The sequence below is a fragment of the Triturus cristatus genome, chromosome 4_1 (genome assembly GCF_964204655.1).
Source record: "Triturus cristatus chromosome 4_1, aTriCri1.1, whole genome shotgun sequence".
In the NCBI taxonomy this organism is placed as follows: Eukaryota; Metazoa; Chordata; class Amphibia; order Caudata; family Salamandridae; genus Triturus; species Triturus cristatus.
Genome location: NC_140585.1, coordinates 429,301,407 through 429,317,216, shown reverse-complemented (window position 1 = coordinate 429,317,216; position 15,810 = coordinate 429,301,407). Strand labels below are relative to the sequence as shown.

Genomic DNA, 15,810 nt, shown 5'->3' with positions numbered 1-15,810 from the left:
ATCTATTGGCATTGTAAATGACACTGCCTTTTATTTTAATTTTGAAAAAGAAAACAAAAATAAAAGGCATTGTTATTTGTAATGTGAATAGCTCAAACTTGCGTAAATGCGAGACCTATTGCATTGCAAATGCTTGTTCTGCAAATGTAGAGGGGAGTAGAATTACGTGGTGTCAAGTTTAGTGGAAATATGCAGAGTGAAATTATGATGTGTGGGGTGAAATTATGTGGCATGAAAGTATGTTGAGTGGCTTGGAACTGTGTGGCATGGAGCTGAACTGTGAGATGTGGAATTGATTGGCGTGGTGTGGCATAGACTGCAATTGTATGGAAATGAATTATGTTACCTGGAGTTCAATTATGTGGCATGGTGTGGAATTAAGGGATGTGGTGTGGAATTAGTTGGCATGGCGTGGAGTAGGATTATATGGTGTGGTGTGGAATTGTGTGGAGTGGAATTGTGTGGCATGGAATTGTGTGGCATGGAATTGTGTTGAGAGGAATGGAAGTATGTGTCATGGAATGGAGTGGAAATATGTGGCATGGAATGAAATTATGTGGTGGAGTAGAATTATGTGCCACTTAGTGGAATTATGTTATTGAGTGGATTCATTAATAGTGGAGTGGAATTATGTGGCATGGAATTACGTGCCATGGAGTGGAATTATGTGGTATGGCATGGAATTAATTGGTGTGGATTTGTGTGGTGTGGCCTCGAATTGTGGGGTGTTGAGGGAAATTGTGAGACATGGAATTGTGTGGTGTGGTATGCAATTGTGTGACATGGAGTGCAATTCTGCGGAGAGGAAGTATGGGGATGGAGTGGAATTATGTGATGTGGTGTGGAATTATGGGGTGTGGTATGGAATTATGTGGCATGGAATTGTGTGCCATGGAATGGAATTATGTGGTGTGGATTTATGAGAAGTGGAGAGCACTTTATGTGGCATGGAATTATGTGGAGTGGAATTATTTTGCATTCACTGAGATAGACATGTTACTGTGTGGCGTGAACTACAATTATGTGACGTGGTGTGCAATTGTGTGGAGAGGAATTCAGTGGCGTGAAGTGGAATTATGTGACATGGTTTGAATTCAAGTGGTGTGGCATAGAATTAGGTGGCAAGGAGTGGAATTATGCTCTGTGGAGTAGAATTATGAGATGTGACATGGAATGGTCTGGCATGGAATTGTGTGTTGTTGAATTGTGTGGTGTAAAATTATGTTGGTTTGGGGAGATTAAATTTCGGTGGTACAGTGTGGTACAATGTGGAATTATGTCTCATGGAGTGGAGTTATGTAGCATGATGAGTCATGTGATGTTGCATGGAGTGAATGTATGTGGCATGGAGTTGAATTGTGTGGCATGGAATTGTGGGGTGTTGACTAGTGGAATTATGTGGTGTAGAGTAGAATTAGGTGGCGTGAAATTATGTGGAGAAGAATTGTGTTGCATGGAATTGTTTTGCATGGTATTGTGCGGCATTGAGAGGATTGGAATTATGCGACATGGAGTAAAATTATGTGGCTTGGATTGGAAATATGAGGGTGGAGTGCAATTAGGTGGCATGGAGTTGAATTGTGTGGTGCAGAATTGTGTTGCACGGAGTGTAATTGTGTTGACTGGAGTGGAATTGTGCAACGTGGAATTGTGTTGCGTGAAATGCAATTGTGTGATGTGGAGTGCAATTGGGTGACGCAGTGTCACTGAGTGGAGTGGAAATCATATAGCATGGAGTGGAATTATGTGACATGGTAATGAATTGTGTGGTGTTGAGTGGAATTACGTGCCGTGGAATTATGTGGCATGGAGCCGAATTATGTTGAGTTGAATTGTGTGGCATGGCATTACATGCCATGGATTGGATTTAAGTGGCGCAGAATTATTAGGCATGGAATTGTGTGGCATGGAATTGTGTGGTGTGAAATTGTATGGCGTGCAATTGTGTGCCATGGAGTGAAATTTTGAGACATGGAATTGTGAGGAGTGCCACTGTGTGACATGGAGTGCAATTGTGTGGAGTGGGAATAAGTGATGTGGATTGGAATTATGTGACGTGGTGTGGAATTATGTGGTGTGGAGTGAAAGTGTGTGGCATATAGTAGAATTATGTGGCATGGATTTCTGTGATGTGCAATTGTGTCGCATGGCAAGGAATTGTGTTGAGTTGAGTGGAAATATGTTGAGCTGAATTATGTGGCGCGAAAGGGAAGAGGCATTATGTGACACAGAGTGGAATTATGTTGTAGGGAGTGAAATTCTGTGGCATAGTATGTGGCATGATGTGGAATTATATGTTGTGCACTGAAGTGGAAATATGCTCATGTTTAAAGTATAGACTGGGAGGGGTGGGATGAAGGTATAGGGCCAGTGAATCGTACAAGCCCAACTACGAAGACTAAGAGAACGCACACGGTGGCAGACCAGACAAGCTGTGCAAGGGGGCCTACTTTATACAACTCCCACGAAGAAAACACATGGGTGAAATATCAATATCTTGTTTTCTGTGTAAACCAGCAGCTCCTGTATTCGGTTTTGTAGCGCTGCGGTAATAGGCGCTACCAACGGACACGAATCGCTCCCTTTGAAAAATGATTATAAAGTACGGCATAGCGAAGGAACGTAAAATACACATTTGTTCTTCGTTGTATTAGGAGAGGGGGGTGCTGGAATCCCGGCGGGATTATAAAGTCACTCTGACGGTTTCTGGTAGTTGAGTCCTAAGACTCCAATCTGCATCAAAACAAGCCTAAAAAATGCATCTAGGGTGCCACACTGCATATTCTCTAAAAGTACAGTATTCATAGTTAGGTGAAACTTCAGGAATGGCCATTGCCTTCACCACTCATTACTCTCAGGGAAGGTGGTCATTGTGTACTCCACCACATCATGGCCAAGCATGTGGCATACACTCACACTTTGTCTCTTCAGGCTTGTGGAGATTTGTAGTTGGACCCTAAGAGGCATTATTTCTTGTTGCCGTCCGTCTTGTTAGAGAAAAAGTGAAAGCAGAAATACTACCAATTTTGAAGTGACACAGAAATGGAAGCTAAACAATAGGTCTGTTCCCAGAATTTCTGTACACAGTCATTTAGCCGATCACAGTGCCAGCTGCCTCATGGTAAGAGTTTCAAAAAGTGCATTCTAGATAAAGATTTGTTAGGGCCGTCCTAGTAATTCCTATATGCATTTGCAAACTACAAGTAAGCCGCAAAGTCAAGTTAAATTTTGAGAGAGAGTATGGAGGCTCGGGGATTGGTATTTGCTGTGCTTGAGAAACTTGGTTTTCTATGGATTTCTGTGCAGCAATCTCATCTGAGATCGAGGGGTTCTGACAGGACAGGAGATGGCATGCGGCCGGACAGGCGATGTGCACGCGCACGGCTGTCTCAGGGCTCGTAAGCAGCGCCCCTCCTATCGCAACTTGGCTGTTGCAGTCGTGAGGAGAGGCTGCCTGTTGTTGGCTCGAGCCGTGCAGCTGACGTGACGTGCTGTCTCATCACTGCAGAGCAACACGTGTATTGTGGGCAAAACTCCTCAATTTGGCAAACCGACGTTGGCTCCAAACTTTTAAACCCTATAATGGTAGGCTCAGATTGACTATTCTTTTAGGAGTACTCTAGCGCGACACAAAGCAGAACAAACACCAATTGTCAAACAAAAGAGGTTTTGCGCTGATAATTTGAAGCAAAATGTCTGGCTCTGTATTGCATAGCAGCAAGCCCCCTCTTAATGTAATGCAGTGGGGGCATATTAGGGCAGGAACAACGTTTACATGCAGAGGCAGATCTACTAACCTAGCACAACGTGGCTTTGTGTGAAATCCTAGCAATAATAACAAGCATTGGCATAGCCAATAGGTCTCGCCTTTGGGACCTTATAAGTGTTTAGCCATGCAACAGTTGCATAACTAAATACTTATAAGGTCCCAAAAGTGAGACCTATTGGCTATGCCAAGCGGCCGTGAAAGTGATCGCGATCACGATCAAACATCAAAGCGGCCGTGCGGCAGCGAAAGTGTAAGTAATCGCGGTAAAGCACGGCGCGCGCGCCCGCGCACATGCACTGTAGCTCTAGGCTGGCCTAGTAGCACTTTTTGGAGCCCTCTCAAGAAGTCTCGCCAGACCCGCGCATGCGCAGGGTCAGGCGAGACCTAAAAATGACATAATAATGAACTATTACGAAATATGCTGCATTACGCCACATAATTTGCCTTTTCTTGCCACATAATTTACTTAATCCTGATGCATGATTTGTCCCTTCCCCGCCGTATAATTCCAGGGGCCCTGGGTATAAGCAATGCATGGCAAATGCGCGAGTTATAGTTAATGTAGTGTGGCGAGCGAGTTGACAACGCTGTGTACTGAAGTGAGTGATTGAGTAATGGCATTCTGACCTTTCACAAAGAGCACAACCAATCACAGAGTAGTTCCCTTCATCGACTTACATGGCAATGTGTGCTTTGCAGACATAAAATATATTTTAGCTTTTCGAGCAGCTGTTCCAACAAAGAATTTCCACAAATCATGACAAAACAAATAAGCATTGAGAAAGCCGAAAGGATGGTGGCCAACACCAAGATTGTTGGCTTTGCCAACTTTTGTTTTTTTCTTCTATCTGCACTTGCGTTTTTATATGCAAACTGCTAAAGTTCGACTATCATGTTCTGAGTTCGGCAGTTTTGCCCTATTTTTATGAAACCACGCATGCACCCAGGGCCGGACTGAGAACCGAAACCGGCCCTGGCAAACTGCTGCCCCCCTGAGGGGGTGCTGCTGAGCTGTTTGCAAGGGCCAGTTTTGGCCGATTTTGTTTCAGGGAGCCGATATTGCTGGCCCCCAGTAACATAAACGGCCCCCCAGGGGCCCAAAACCGGTCCCCACCCTGGCGGCCCACCGGGGAAATGCACAGTGCCCGCTACGGCCAGTCCGGCCCTGGTTGCACACAGAAGAAAGCACTGTCTACAATTGTGCGCATAATCACAATGATGTTAACTTCTGCACATGCCTAGTTCAATTAAACCAGCAAATAGCTTTTAATAGAGCCGTGTGGGTGTTTCCTTGCAGGTGGTGTACTTAGAACAGTTTCAGTTTTAATGCACATCACAGAAATATATGGTTCCATTTGGTACAAGAAAAAGGCACTATTTCCATTGAATGTTGGTAACATGAAGACATAATTTAAACACATAATGACGACTAGAAAAAAAAGGATAAACAGTGGAAAGGAATTGTATCACCCCTGCTGCCTCACCACTTACTATTGAAAGCAGCTGCCACTGTAGGTTTTTTTTTTTTAATTCCTATATAAGTGGAAGGCCCGCGCCACGAGTAAAGACTGTGACAAGAAAAAAACATAGTCAGACTCGGAGTACTGATAAGGGCTATTTTATGTATTAGGATTGTTTATAAAATGGAGATGTGGATTTTATTCTGTTGAACATGTTGATGATTGTAGACCTCAGGGGTGGTCATAAACTATTTTAAGAATAAACTTGATGAAGAATACTGATAAGTTATCTGGACAAAATCATTACAATATCAACAAACTTTGGCGAGGGAATTCCAAGGTAACACAGTTTGCTACACAACTGATGTGATCCGTTAGCTGCAATAAATTCTCTTCAGAATAAGGAGACTTGATGTTAAATTGTTTTTACTGCAGTAATGACAAATAATTTAAATATTTGGGAAATGTTGGCACAGTCACTGTATAAAGAAAGCACAAAAACTCATCCCCTCTTCCTCTTAAAAAAATCCTCTCTCTTATATTAAAATTGGCACACTTCAGGCTGGCAGGATTATATAGCAGAAACAATTCATATGGTCACTTCACAATGAAAATATTTCCAGGTGCACAAAAAATTGGACCACTGCTACCCAATTAAATTAATTGAATTCTAATGTGTCTACCAACACAAAAAAAATAAAGAAAAATTGCAAGGTCACCGTGTGAAGCGTGACAGAGTGTAAAGTGCGCCTTCTGTCACGCTCTGCTACGTTTCGCGCGTGGCTGCCCTTACATACTTCCGAGCATGTAAGGACACTTATGCGAGCTGTGATCCAGTACCAGGTGAGTGACAGACGTGTGTTTCATCCACGGATGGATGAAAGAACGGTGATGAGGTAGAAAGCCCTTATTGTGCTATGTTTTTTTTTATTTTTATGTATTGACAATATTTGTTTTCTGAGAGTACCAAGCAAATGCTAACTAGGCATTGTCGGTACTCGTGCACGTAATGTCCTTTCCAAACTACGAATCGACAGGTTGGGTCAAATTTTCTACTTTTATTCGATTGAATAATAACTGCATTATAAACTCAAGAGGATGAAAGGCTAATTCAACCCTGCCCGCTATTGACACTATTGACCTTGATATCATATGTCCTGCAGCCAGGACCTTAAGCAGCTAAGATAGGTTGATCAGAATTCCTACATATGACCTTAATATAACACCGAGGAAGAGTTTGGTGAGTCTATTTGGAAATATATTTTAATCAAAAATGACTTTTCTTACCTATAATAGTATGGGGCTCAGACTGGCGCCGCTCTGTGCTGCGGCCCTGCTCCTTGCGTTTCTTGACCCTCAGGCTGCCGAAGCGCTTCATTGGCAGCGAGGGTAGGCAGCGTCTTGGTGGCAGATGGGCATACCCGAACTGGGTGACCTGGAGGAAGAAGTCCGGAACAAAGGTGTGGGTCGCACTCCGACGTGCCTGACGAACGTGGACGATAGGGAAAGAAATGACCTCTCAAATCCAGCAAAAAAAAGCTGAAACTTATGGACGCAGAGGTGCGTGAGCTGTCGGAGTCAGCATTCACAGCAACTTCAGATGAATGAATGAATGAACTGCGTTGTATGTCCGTTCTGTGAACTGAATCACCTCAAGACACTTATAGCCGAATTAATAGGCAGATGGAGAATGTATAAAAAATAGTTGCATTCTGACAGAAAGGTGATTTATCTTGAGGCAGATGTGCCAGCAGCCAGCAGCTTATTCCAGACACTGTTGGTGCAGCAGCAACATTAAACAAAAATAAACTCGCACAGGTGTCCAAATTCCACTTTGTGGTGCTTTTCCCAGTGCGTCGGGGAGCGTGATGCACAAACGTCCTCACTCGCAGCCTGCACGCTTTAAAGTGCACTTCAGTCGCCGCTCACCAGGGCAGAGTAGAGCAGGACAGAGCCAAACGGGCGAAGTTCGGCTGCTCGCAGATAAGCAGGCTCTTAAGAAAAAAAAAAAGGCGAAGCCTACGCAAAGGAGGCACGAGCACCCTTGGCGAGTTATCATGTGCACTTGTGCGCGAGGCCTCCTTGGAAAGACTGTAAAAGGAAACCGCCCCGCGCCAGACAACAGGTATCTATCGGATTAAGGCCTCAGAGCCTCTTGGGGCACAGGGATGACTATCGAAGGCACTTGTTTTCAGCCTCGGATGTGCGCGCACTGAAGTTGACGAGGAGGGAGGGGGAGTGGGGGCGGGCACAGTGGTGCGGCCGCAGCTGACGGGAAGGGGAACAGAGGAGCCCGCGAAAGTGAAAGTGATCGTGATTACGATCGCTAACGGAGGAAAGACACATGGCGCTGCGCGCGTGCACGTTCACGTGCACTGTAGCTTTAGGCCACGGCAGCACTTTGAGAAGCCCACATATAAAATGTCTCTTCGAGCCTTTGGCTCACGAGACCTAATGATTGTTTCCAACCGCACATAGGGCGCCCGCATCCTAATACTGCGGGTGGATCCTCAGACTAATAGTCAGGTGGATTCCATCCCGCTCTGGTGTCTGACTGACCGACATTATAATAGGGCCTTAAGTCTTTTTTATGTGTGCTCAGTTAAGTGATTGATGAAAAAATATACAACAACCCATCTCCTCGTGTCTTAACATGATTGTGTTGGTAATCTGTAATAGTGTGATGATGTTTTATCTCTTCAGTGAATGTGGGAACATTGTTTTAGAAATGTTTTGCTTAATTTGATGAAGTGTTCACTTTTTTCTTTGAATCATATTTACATCGTATATATTGTTAAATAAAACATGTTTTTAAATGTCTATATTGTTATATAATATAATGAAGTGCACCTAGTGATATATACGTGGTTGTTGGAAAAAAGTATGTTCTTAGATACAGTGGTACTGATAATAAATGTCTGCATTTTTACATTAGGAGGGAAAGAGCTTATAACTCACGTTGTGATTTCTAAAACCATGCTTGTATATTCTGAGTGATTTATGAGTTATGGAATCATTGAATTGACATTTCCTGTGGGAGGACTTTTATGATAGAAAACATATGAACTTAAAGTTATCCTCAGCATTACATAGTACTTTTGGTTGAAATGTTTTAATAATCTGATGAAAAATGTGCCAACTCTTACCTTAACATTGTACTGAAACTAGATAACTCTAGCCTGGAATATGCGGGGCAACGTGCTGGTCACAGATCCAAAATATAATACACTTTAGTAAAAAACAAATGTGCACCTACAATGATACTTTGGTGTTTATTATATGACTAGCTAAATCAATATTTTAACCCCAGTTCTTCTCGACAAACCTAGGCGTAGTATACTTTACCATATAGTTATACATATTCAAAAAAATCATTTAGTTCTGAATACTTACATTATTATAATATAGTTTAACTCAAAATTGCCTTCTTAAAAAAACTTTTGACAACATTGTTTTTCAACTTTTTTTTAGCAAGTTACATAATACGTTGAGAATTATTGTGATATGGAATGTCTGATAGTTTTTCAGAAGAATGACACTGCTGGTCCCATGGAAATAATCCAGTTTCCACCTCTCACGCCATTGCCTTTTTCTATCCATGAAGTATCTTTCCGTGTTTTCTGGTATAGCCACAGGAAAATCTAAAAAAAAATGAAAAGACAATGTAGCTGCCATTATTATTTCTACTTGAGGCCCAGCTTAAGAAGTGTTCCAAAGTAAACAATAATGTTGAAGCTGAGTTTGTTAGAAATCTGAGTTCCTGTTCTTCATGAAGTTAGATCTAGAGTCTTAAAATAGTTCCTGAAGGAAATGATCTCTTGCTGTGATTTAGTGGGAACGGATTAATATTGAATCGCTCATGGATTTGCACAATCACATATCAGTGTTGTCATGAGCACAGACCAATTTCAGGTGTATTGGTGTTCACCACTCTGAAAAAGGGCTGCTATAAAATACGTTGCTCATATCAACTAACATATTTAATAATACAAAAATTACATTGCACATTTAAAAGAATCTGTTCTGTGGATGCCTTCTGCAGAGCATAGATCACCGCCAAAGGACCGTCCGTCCAAACGATAATGCTCGGAGCAACATCTCGGTGTCATTTTCCTCAGTGACCTATTCATTAATGTGAGTAATTTAATTTACAGGAGCCTGTAAAAGAGTCGGGGAGTCTCCACAGGTTGTAATGTATGTCCGCAGCAAAGAAGGGCAGAATCTGAGAATAACATGTCAGCCTTACATTAGTATAGTCCTCTGCGAGAATGACATGCACGATTTTAACCATGCACTGTTCTTACAACATGGAAATTACTCCTGTACCCCTTATGCAGTAGCAGAAATATCCTCCTGTAATCTTTCAGGGTGCCAAAAACAGCAAAGCAACATCTTTTTGTAAGCTTCACTTATAAGCAGGCTACAGGAATTCTGCGCTAGAGGAAGACCCAGTTATGCAGCAGATTAAATAAATTATGTGGCAAGAAAAGGCACATTTATGCAGTGTAATACGGCACGATTTGTAGCAGTTTTACTTCATTCTTTTTTCGTTCATGCTTGATACCACTTTCTGGGCTAATGTTTTATTCCCATGTATATCGGTTTAAAACCTAAATGCAGTAATCGGCACCCTAAATGTGATGTTATCTTTGTTATTTCTTCAGGTGGGCGGTGCCGCAGTGATGGCAGTCGGATTATGGACTATGATTGAAAAAAGCGACTTCCTGAGCCTGCTGGCCTCCAGTACTTTCGCGGTTTCTGCATACATCTTGATCTTTGCTGGCAGTTTTGTGATGATGCTAGGGTTTCTGGGATGCTGTGCAATCATCCGCGAGAAAAGGAGCTGCCTGTCATTGGTATGTATTTATTTGCATTTCATATTTCATAAGAGACGACGTTGATAGCATAACATAATTAAATTCAGAAATGGGAAACAAAGAAGTGCGCTGAATTGGAAATCATTAATGAGTTACAAGTGTACTAATCGCTAAAATATTCATAAAAAGTTGCAGACTTTTCTTAGCAACTTAAGTTAATGATTTAGATGAAACAGAACTAACATTTATTTTGCTGCACAGTAGTCAGGGGCAGCTGGTGACATTTGAAAGAGGTGTGGAGCAAATGTTGAGTACTACTTTTATGTATCAACCTTAATGGACAAACTTGGGGCCTGGAAGTGGGGGGATTAAGAGGGGGCTAGAGGGTGGGTCCTCCTCCTGCAAAAAAATGAAAAAGATTGGCAAATGGTGCATTTTAAAGCAAATTAATTGAATGACAAAGCTAGGTTAATAAAGCAGTGGGAATGTGTAGTCTTGCAATATTAAAAACATTACAAACTGCCCCATAGCTTATTGCATTAATATGTTCAACAGTTACTGTAATGTGCAAACTGTACAGCACAACAACGCCAGGCCCTTTAGAGTGATTGCTTGCCCAGTCTATTGCACTGCATGCGGCATCGACTTTGGAAGAAAACGCTCTAACAAGGCTTCGGGAATCTCCCACAGCTGCTGACTGCAATCAGTCACATAGAAATATGTGCAGATAGGTCTTTAAGTGGGATGAAAAAAATGTGGGCTTTCTAAAAGGTAACATGTAATATAAATTTCAATGATTCCCATAGTGTACCACCCGACCACTATTTTGGTTTCTCTTTGAGATATTATTGCATCCAGATATATAGCACAACAACTGACACACACCTTAACCTCACAGTACTATTGGCTTTGTCAAAGGTTGTTAGCTGTTTAAGATAAATGAGTAACAACAATGATTTGTTATACATAATTAACATTGGAAATGTTATTGAGGCCGGTGGAAGGAGTATTATCTTCAGTTATGTGTACTTTATGTTATATATGTATGACCCTTTTCTCTGCACATCTCGTCCATCTGTGCATCTCCAACCTCATCTCTTTCTTCTTTAGAACCCTCTTTTCACTCTCCCCTGAATGCACTTCCTTGTATCTCCCTCACGTAACCACCCCCAAACATACACTGCACTCACTCACTCACATTTAAGCACTTTCTTTTCTTTTACTTTGTCTTGTAAATATTTTGACATCTGACTACCCCTTCACACACATTTACACAGAATTTTAATTGCATACACGTCCATTGTTCTGTGTGCTTTGCAGAGAGTCCAACCCACCAACAGGCACTTTGCTTTTCCTACATTATCAGAGCCCCTCATAAACATCTGGCACCACTCAAAGTATGCACTACAGAAGAGTAATAAGATGCACACAAAAAAACAGAAACACAACATGATGAAATAGCTAACACTCTTGGGGAATGCAAGATTGAGTAACACGTGAAATAAAAGAGGAACGAAATCACTGACCTGCATTACCTTAACGTTTTTAACATTTATTGTTCACTAATCAGTCTATGTTGTTGCCATTCATGTTAAGGGCATGAAGATAAGGCCAGTTTTAATGTCATACAGCATGTAATTGTCTTTACTATAAGCACATATTTCTCCTTTTGTGCTTGATTCGGATATTTTGATCAACTTCGCAAGGGAACAAATACCCTGCTTGTGGATCAATTTTGTCTGGGGAACAAATGCAGCAGCTCCACTTCGATAGGGGCCAGTGACCTGCAGCCAAGGCCTCGGGTGTCACAGTGGAGGAGGTTAGCATGACCAGGGGTCTCAGTATACTATACATGACATCACAAGATTAGCATTATAACAATTACCATTACCGAATACAAGGCACCAAATTACAAAAGCTTGCATCCAGTCCAACCGTGTGACGAATGTGAAAGGGTGGGATCTATGCCTCTAAATGATAGGCGTCTGGCCTCATGCAGGGATGCAGACTCCGACGTCCAAAACCATGATGCTGACAGTGTCACTGACCTAGGGTGGATACCACCATGGACTAAAATGGCAAGGAAGGGCTTTAGAAACATAAGCCCTACATCATGCATCACATTGCACAAAGTTGATTTACTTTGTGGCTTCCAACTCCTGCTTCACTGCGAAGTGGGGCAGGCAGCCTGGGACAGACAGCCTAAACTTAAATGTATCCGTTTGTTTAGAGATAGAATCATATCTCTCAATAAATCGATCTATTTAATAATTTTTTTAGGTAAATGTGTAGGAATTTCAGAGGGGTGTAGCCCCAGAACCCCAATAGAGAAACCGCCCCTGACAGCTTTGAGCGTTCACATATAATTTAAAGGAAGGCTTTGAAGCTATATTTTTTTCTCAAAAACTAATGGGAAAATATGTTGATAAATGCTTGTCTTCCTGCTTGCATTTAAACAATAATGTTACGTGGGCGTGGTCCGCAAGGCTGCAAGATGGCCGCTCCTTAGAGGCCTCTGCAGGCCAAACATTTAATCTGTCATCAATCCTGAATGATAAGTGCTGCTTGACACCCACTTTGGGCGACACAGAGTCCTTTAGATATGGAGACCCTGCTGGAGCTGTTTGTTTCCCCAATCTGGCCTTGGCATCGCCCTTGTGAGGGAACAAGAGGGCGCCTGTGCGGGCCCTGGTGCAGCCTGTCTCAGGCGGTGCTGTTGGGCACGCTGTGTTGTGCCCAGGGTCGTGCGGCTGACATTGCCGTAGTTCCCACCGCCACCTCAAGCCATTGCCTACTCCATTCCACTGCCGGCGGCACTTGCTATGGGAGGCCTATGAGCTGCTTTGAGTCCGTCAGCATTATCCTGGGCCAGGGGGCTGCGCTGGGGTGTGTGGCCCCTCATGAACATGTGCTGCGGCTGACAAATAGCCGCCTGTGTTGGCCTGGGCCTCCGTGAGTGCCGCTGCTGTGATCATTCCTGCCATCGAATACTGACGGCGGCTACTCCCCGGCTTGACCGTGCCGACCCCGGGCCTGACTTTGAGCTGCTGTGAGCCTGATGCCGCATTCCTGGACCTGCGGCCGCGCATCCTGGGCTCAGCCCGTACACTGTGTGAAGTGCCTGGTGCTGCAGTTGGTGCCAGGCCCATGCACCTGCTTCGCAACCTACATCAAGTGCAAGCAAGGTTGCCTTATCAGCGGCAGGGAGCTGGCCCAACTACAACTGGCAAGTGGTGAGTCTACATTCAGTCCTTACGCTGCTATGTCGTCCATGAACCCTGATGATGCTGTGGTGCCCACTGCCCTGGTGACGCTCCTTTTGACGTAGCTGGGCCCCGACGACATTCCTCCTGGGTCACGTGGGGGCGCATGCCTGCAGTTACACACCACGACCCATGCCGACATCTTACCGTGGCCGGCGGCCAGCGGTGCGGCCTGTGCATGTGAGGTGGCCTTACTGCGGGGCCACTGGCAGCGGGCTCTACGACGCCCTGCTCTGAACCTTTCATCCATTACTCACATGATTGGGAGCTGTATGGCTGGCTGCAGTCAAAGGTCACTGCAGCCAGCCCTACAGCCCCCTGTCTTTGGCCCCCTTATCCTGCATCTGCGTGGACCGCCATACTGCCCTCTCCCGCCTAGGGCCAACACCCGGCAGATCTTTGTCTTGTTCGTTTGCACCTTATAAGGCAGTGGGACATCAGGACATTTGTTCTTCACCACCCTGATTGGCGGGGGACATAGGGTCTCCTGCGCTGCTCATGCAGCCTTGAGCTTAAACCCACTGCGTTCACTGGAGGAACTGGTCATTTGCCCATGTGAAAGAACCTGCTTGTACCCCCCATGTGCAGATCTGCCTGGGTTGTGGGGGGGCTCTGCTGACCCTCAGAACCAGGTAACACCATGCACTCCGGTCATCTAGCGGCTGGAGATGTGGTCCAACTGCACGAGTCGCCTTTGCCAGCCACCCAACACACCTTCTGTTCAGAATACAGCCGGGACTTTGTCTTCCTGCTTTCCACACCATCAGTGATTGTGGTCCTATTCATGGGGAAAAATGAAGCTAAGCAATTGAAACTCTACTTGGAGAGTAAATGTCTTACTCGTCAGCAGGCCACAGCCACAGCTCTGAGCCTGCAGCCGACCACCCGGACGATGACTGCATCAGGAACCGGACCTCAGGGAGCTCCTTTTGGGCATGCAGACAAGTCTGAAAACCATTGATGCAAAACTGGACCTGCTCACTAGTCATTTATATCACGTTAAATAATGCGTTGACAAACATGAGACCAGACTTGACCAACTGGAAAACCGTGTCTCCGATGCAGATGACCTTCAGGCAGAGTCCAAGAAACACCTGCTTCATATGGACAAGGTACCAGACCTCATTGAAGCAAAAAATGAAGTTTTGAATGCAAGGTCAAGATGCAATCATTTCCGTATCACTGGGATCCCGGAATCCACCGTGATATCCAAGATGGAGGGCTTTGTTAAAACCCTGCTACGTGACTTTTAGGTGAGGGTTTGTCCATGGTCTTCATTGTTGAATGTGCTGACCGTTCACTTGTCTCTCGGCCACCCCCGGGCAAACCTGCCCGCTCCAATGTAGGTCGCCAACTCAACTATTGCAATCATGATACGGTCCTGCGACTGGCACGAGAGCATGTGGCAATACAATACCAAGTCAACAATATCTCATTTTATTCAGACTTCACCTTGACGGTACAGGTTGACCAATGGGACTTTTTACCAGCCAAGAAAATGCTCCAAACTGCGGGAATACCCTCTGCTCTCCTCTATCCGGCCAAGGTGAGAGTCTTCAATAGGGCCGATCTCATTTTTTCACAGACACAAAATCTGCCCTGGTATTTGCCAAGCACGCTGTCAAGGGCCATCAGTCTCCCAGGAGATCGTCGAATGACACAGAGGAAACTCAACTCAGTGACAATGACTGATCAATGGCTGAATCAGGGCAACACTGCCTCCTATGCTACCCGCAAGTGTTGGGGGACTCCCTCTCTGATCATGTTTGCCTTTACTGTGAAGGTCTCCCGTCCTTTTGCTCCACCTGTAGCTGTCGTCTCTGTGCTGATGACCAAATTTCTCCGTTCATATGGGTAGCCTTTCTTGTCTCCTTGTTCCACCACCCAGCTGTTGCTGGTCGGGTTGGATGCCTGGTCTTCACCTGTCTTCTGTGATGAATCCTACTTTCACTCCGTTTTTTTAAAGGGTTATCTGGAAGGGGGGTGGGTATATGTATCTCAAACTAGCTGGGAGGTTGGAGTGGGTTGGGGGTGGTCTGGGTTGTGTTTTTGGGCTATGGTTTGGTTGTTTTGTTTACCCTTTTTCCCTTTGGTCTTACCACAAACTCTAATTTCTCAATTACACGCCTGCTCTCCATATACTACTTGCACATGCTCTTCACAACAATCATATTTTCCCTGCTGCTAACACAGCCTCCGTGAATTGCATTACCTGGAATATTCTCAGTCTCAATGATCACAGGAAAGCACGCCTTGTACATGCCTTTCTTAAAAGACACAATATCGACCTTTGGTCTTGCAAGAGATCTACAGGCACAATCCCTGGGCCCCTGCTTTGCGTGCCTGGTGGTGGGGTGATGTTTGTTCCTCCGAATACTCCACCTATTCCAAGGGGGTGTCGATTCTGCTTTGAAGGGTGTTGCCATGGCAACTATTCAAATCCCTTATTGATCCAAACGGATGATATTTTATACTCACGGGTTCCCTGCACAGGAGGCAGT

The 15,810-nt window shown here is 44.3% G+C and overlaps 1 protein-coding gene across 3 annotated transcripts in view; it reads left to right on the top strand.

Annotated features, from left to right (window-relative positions):
- LOC146855075 (tetraspanin-11-like) overlaps positions 1 to 15,810 on the top strand; it is an 899,585-nt gene that overhangs the window by 331,391 nt on the left and 552,384 nt on the right. For all 3 annotated transcript variants that reach the window (XM_085652574.1, XM_085652576.1, XM_085652575.1), the window contains one exon: positions 9,894 to 10,085. In XM_085652574.1, coding sequence (XP_085508700.1) covers positions 9,894 to 10,085 — 192 coding nt within the window. The remainder of the gene's footprint in view (positions 1 to 9,893; positions 10,086 to 15,810) is intronic.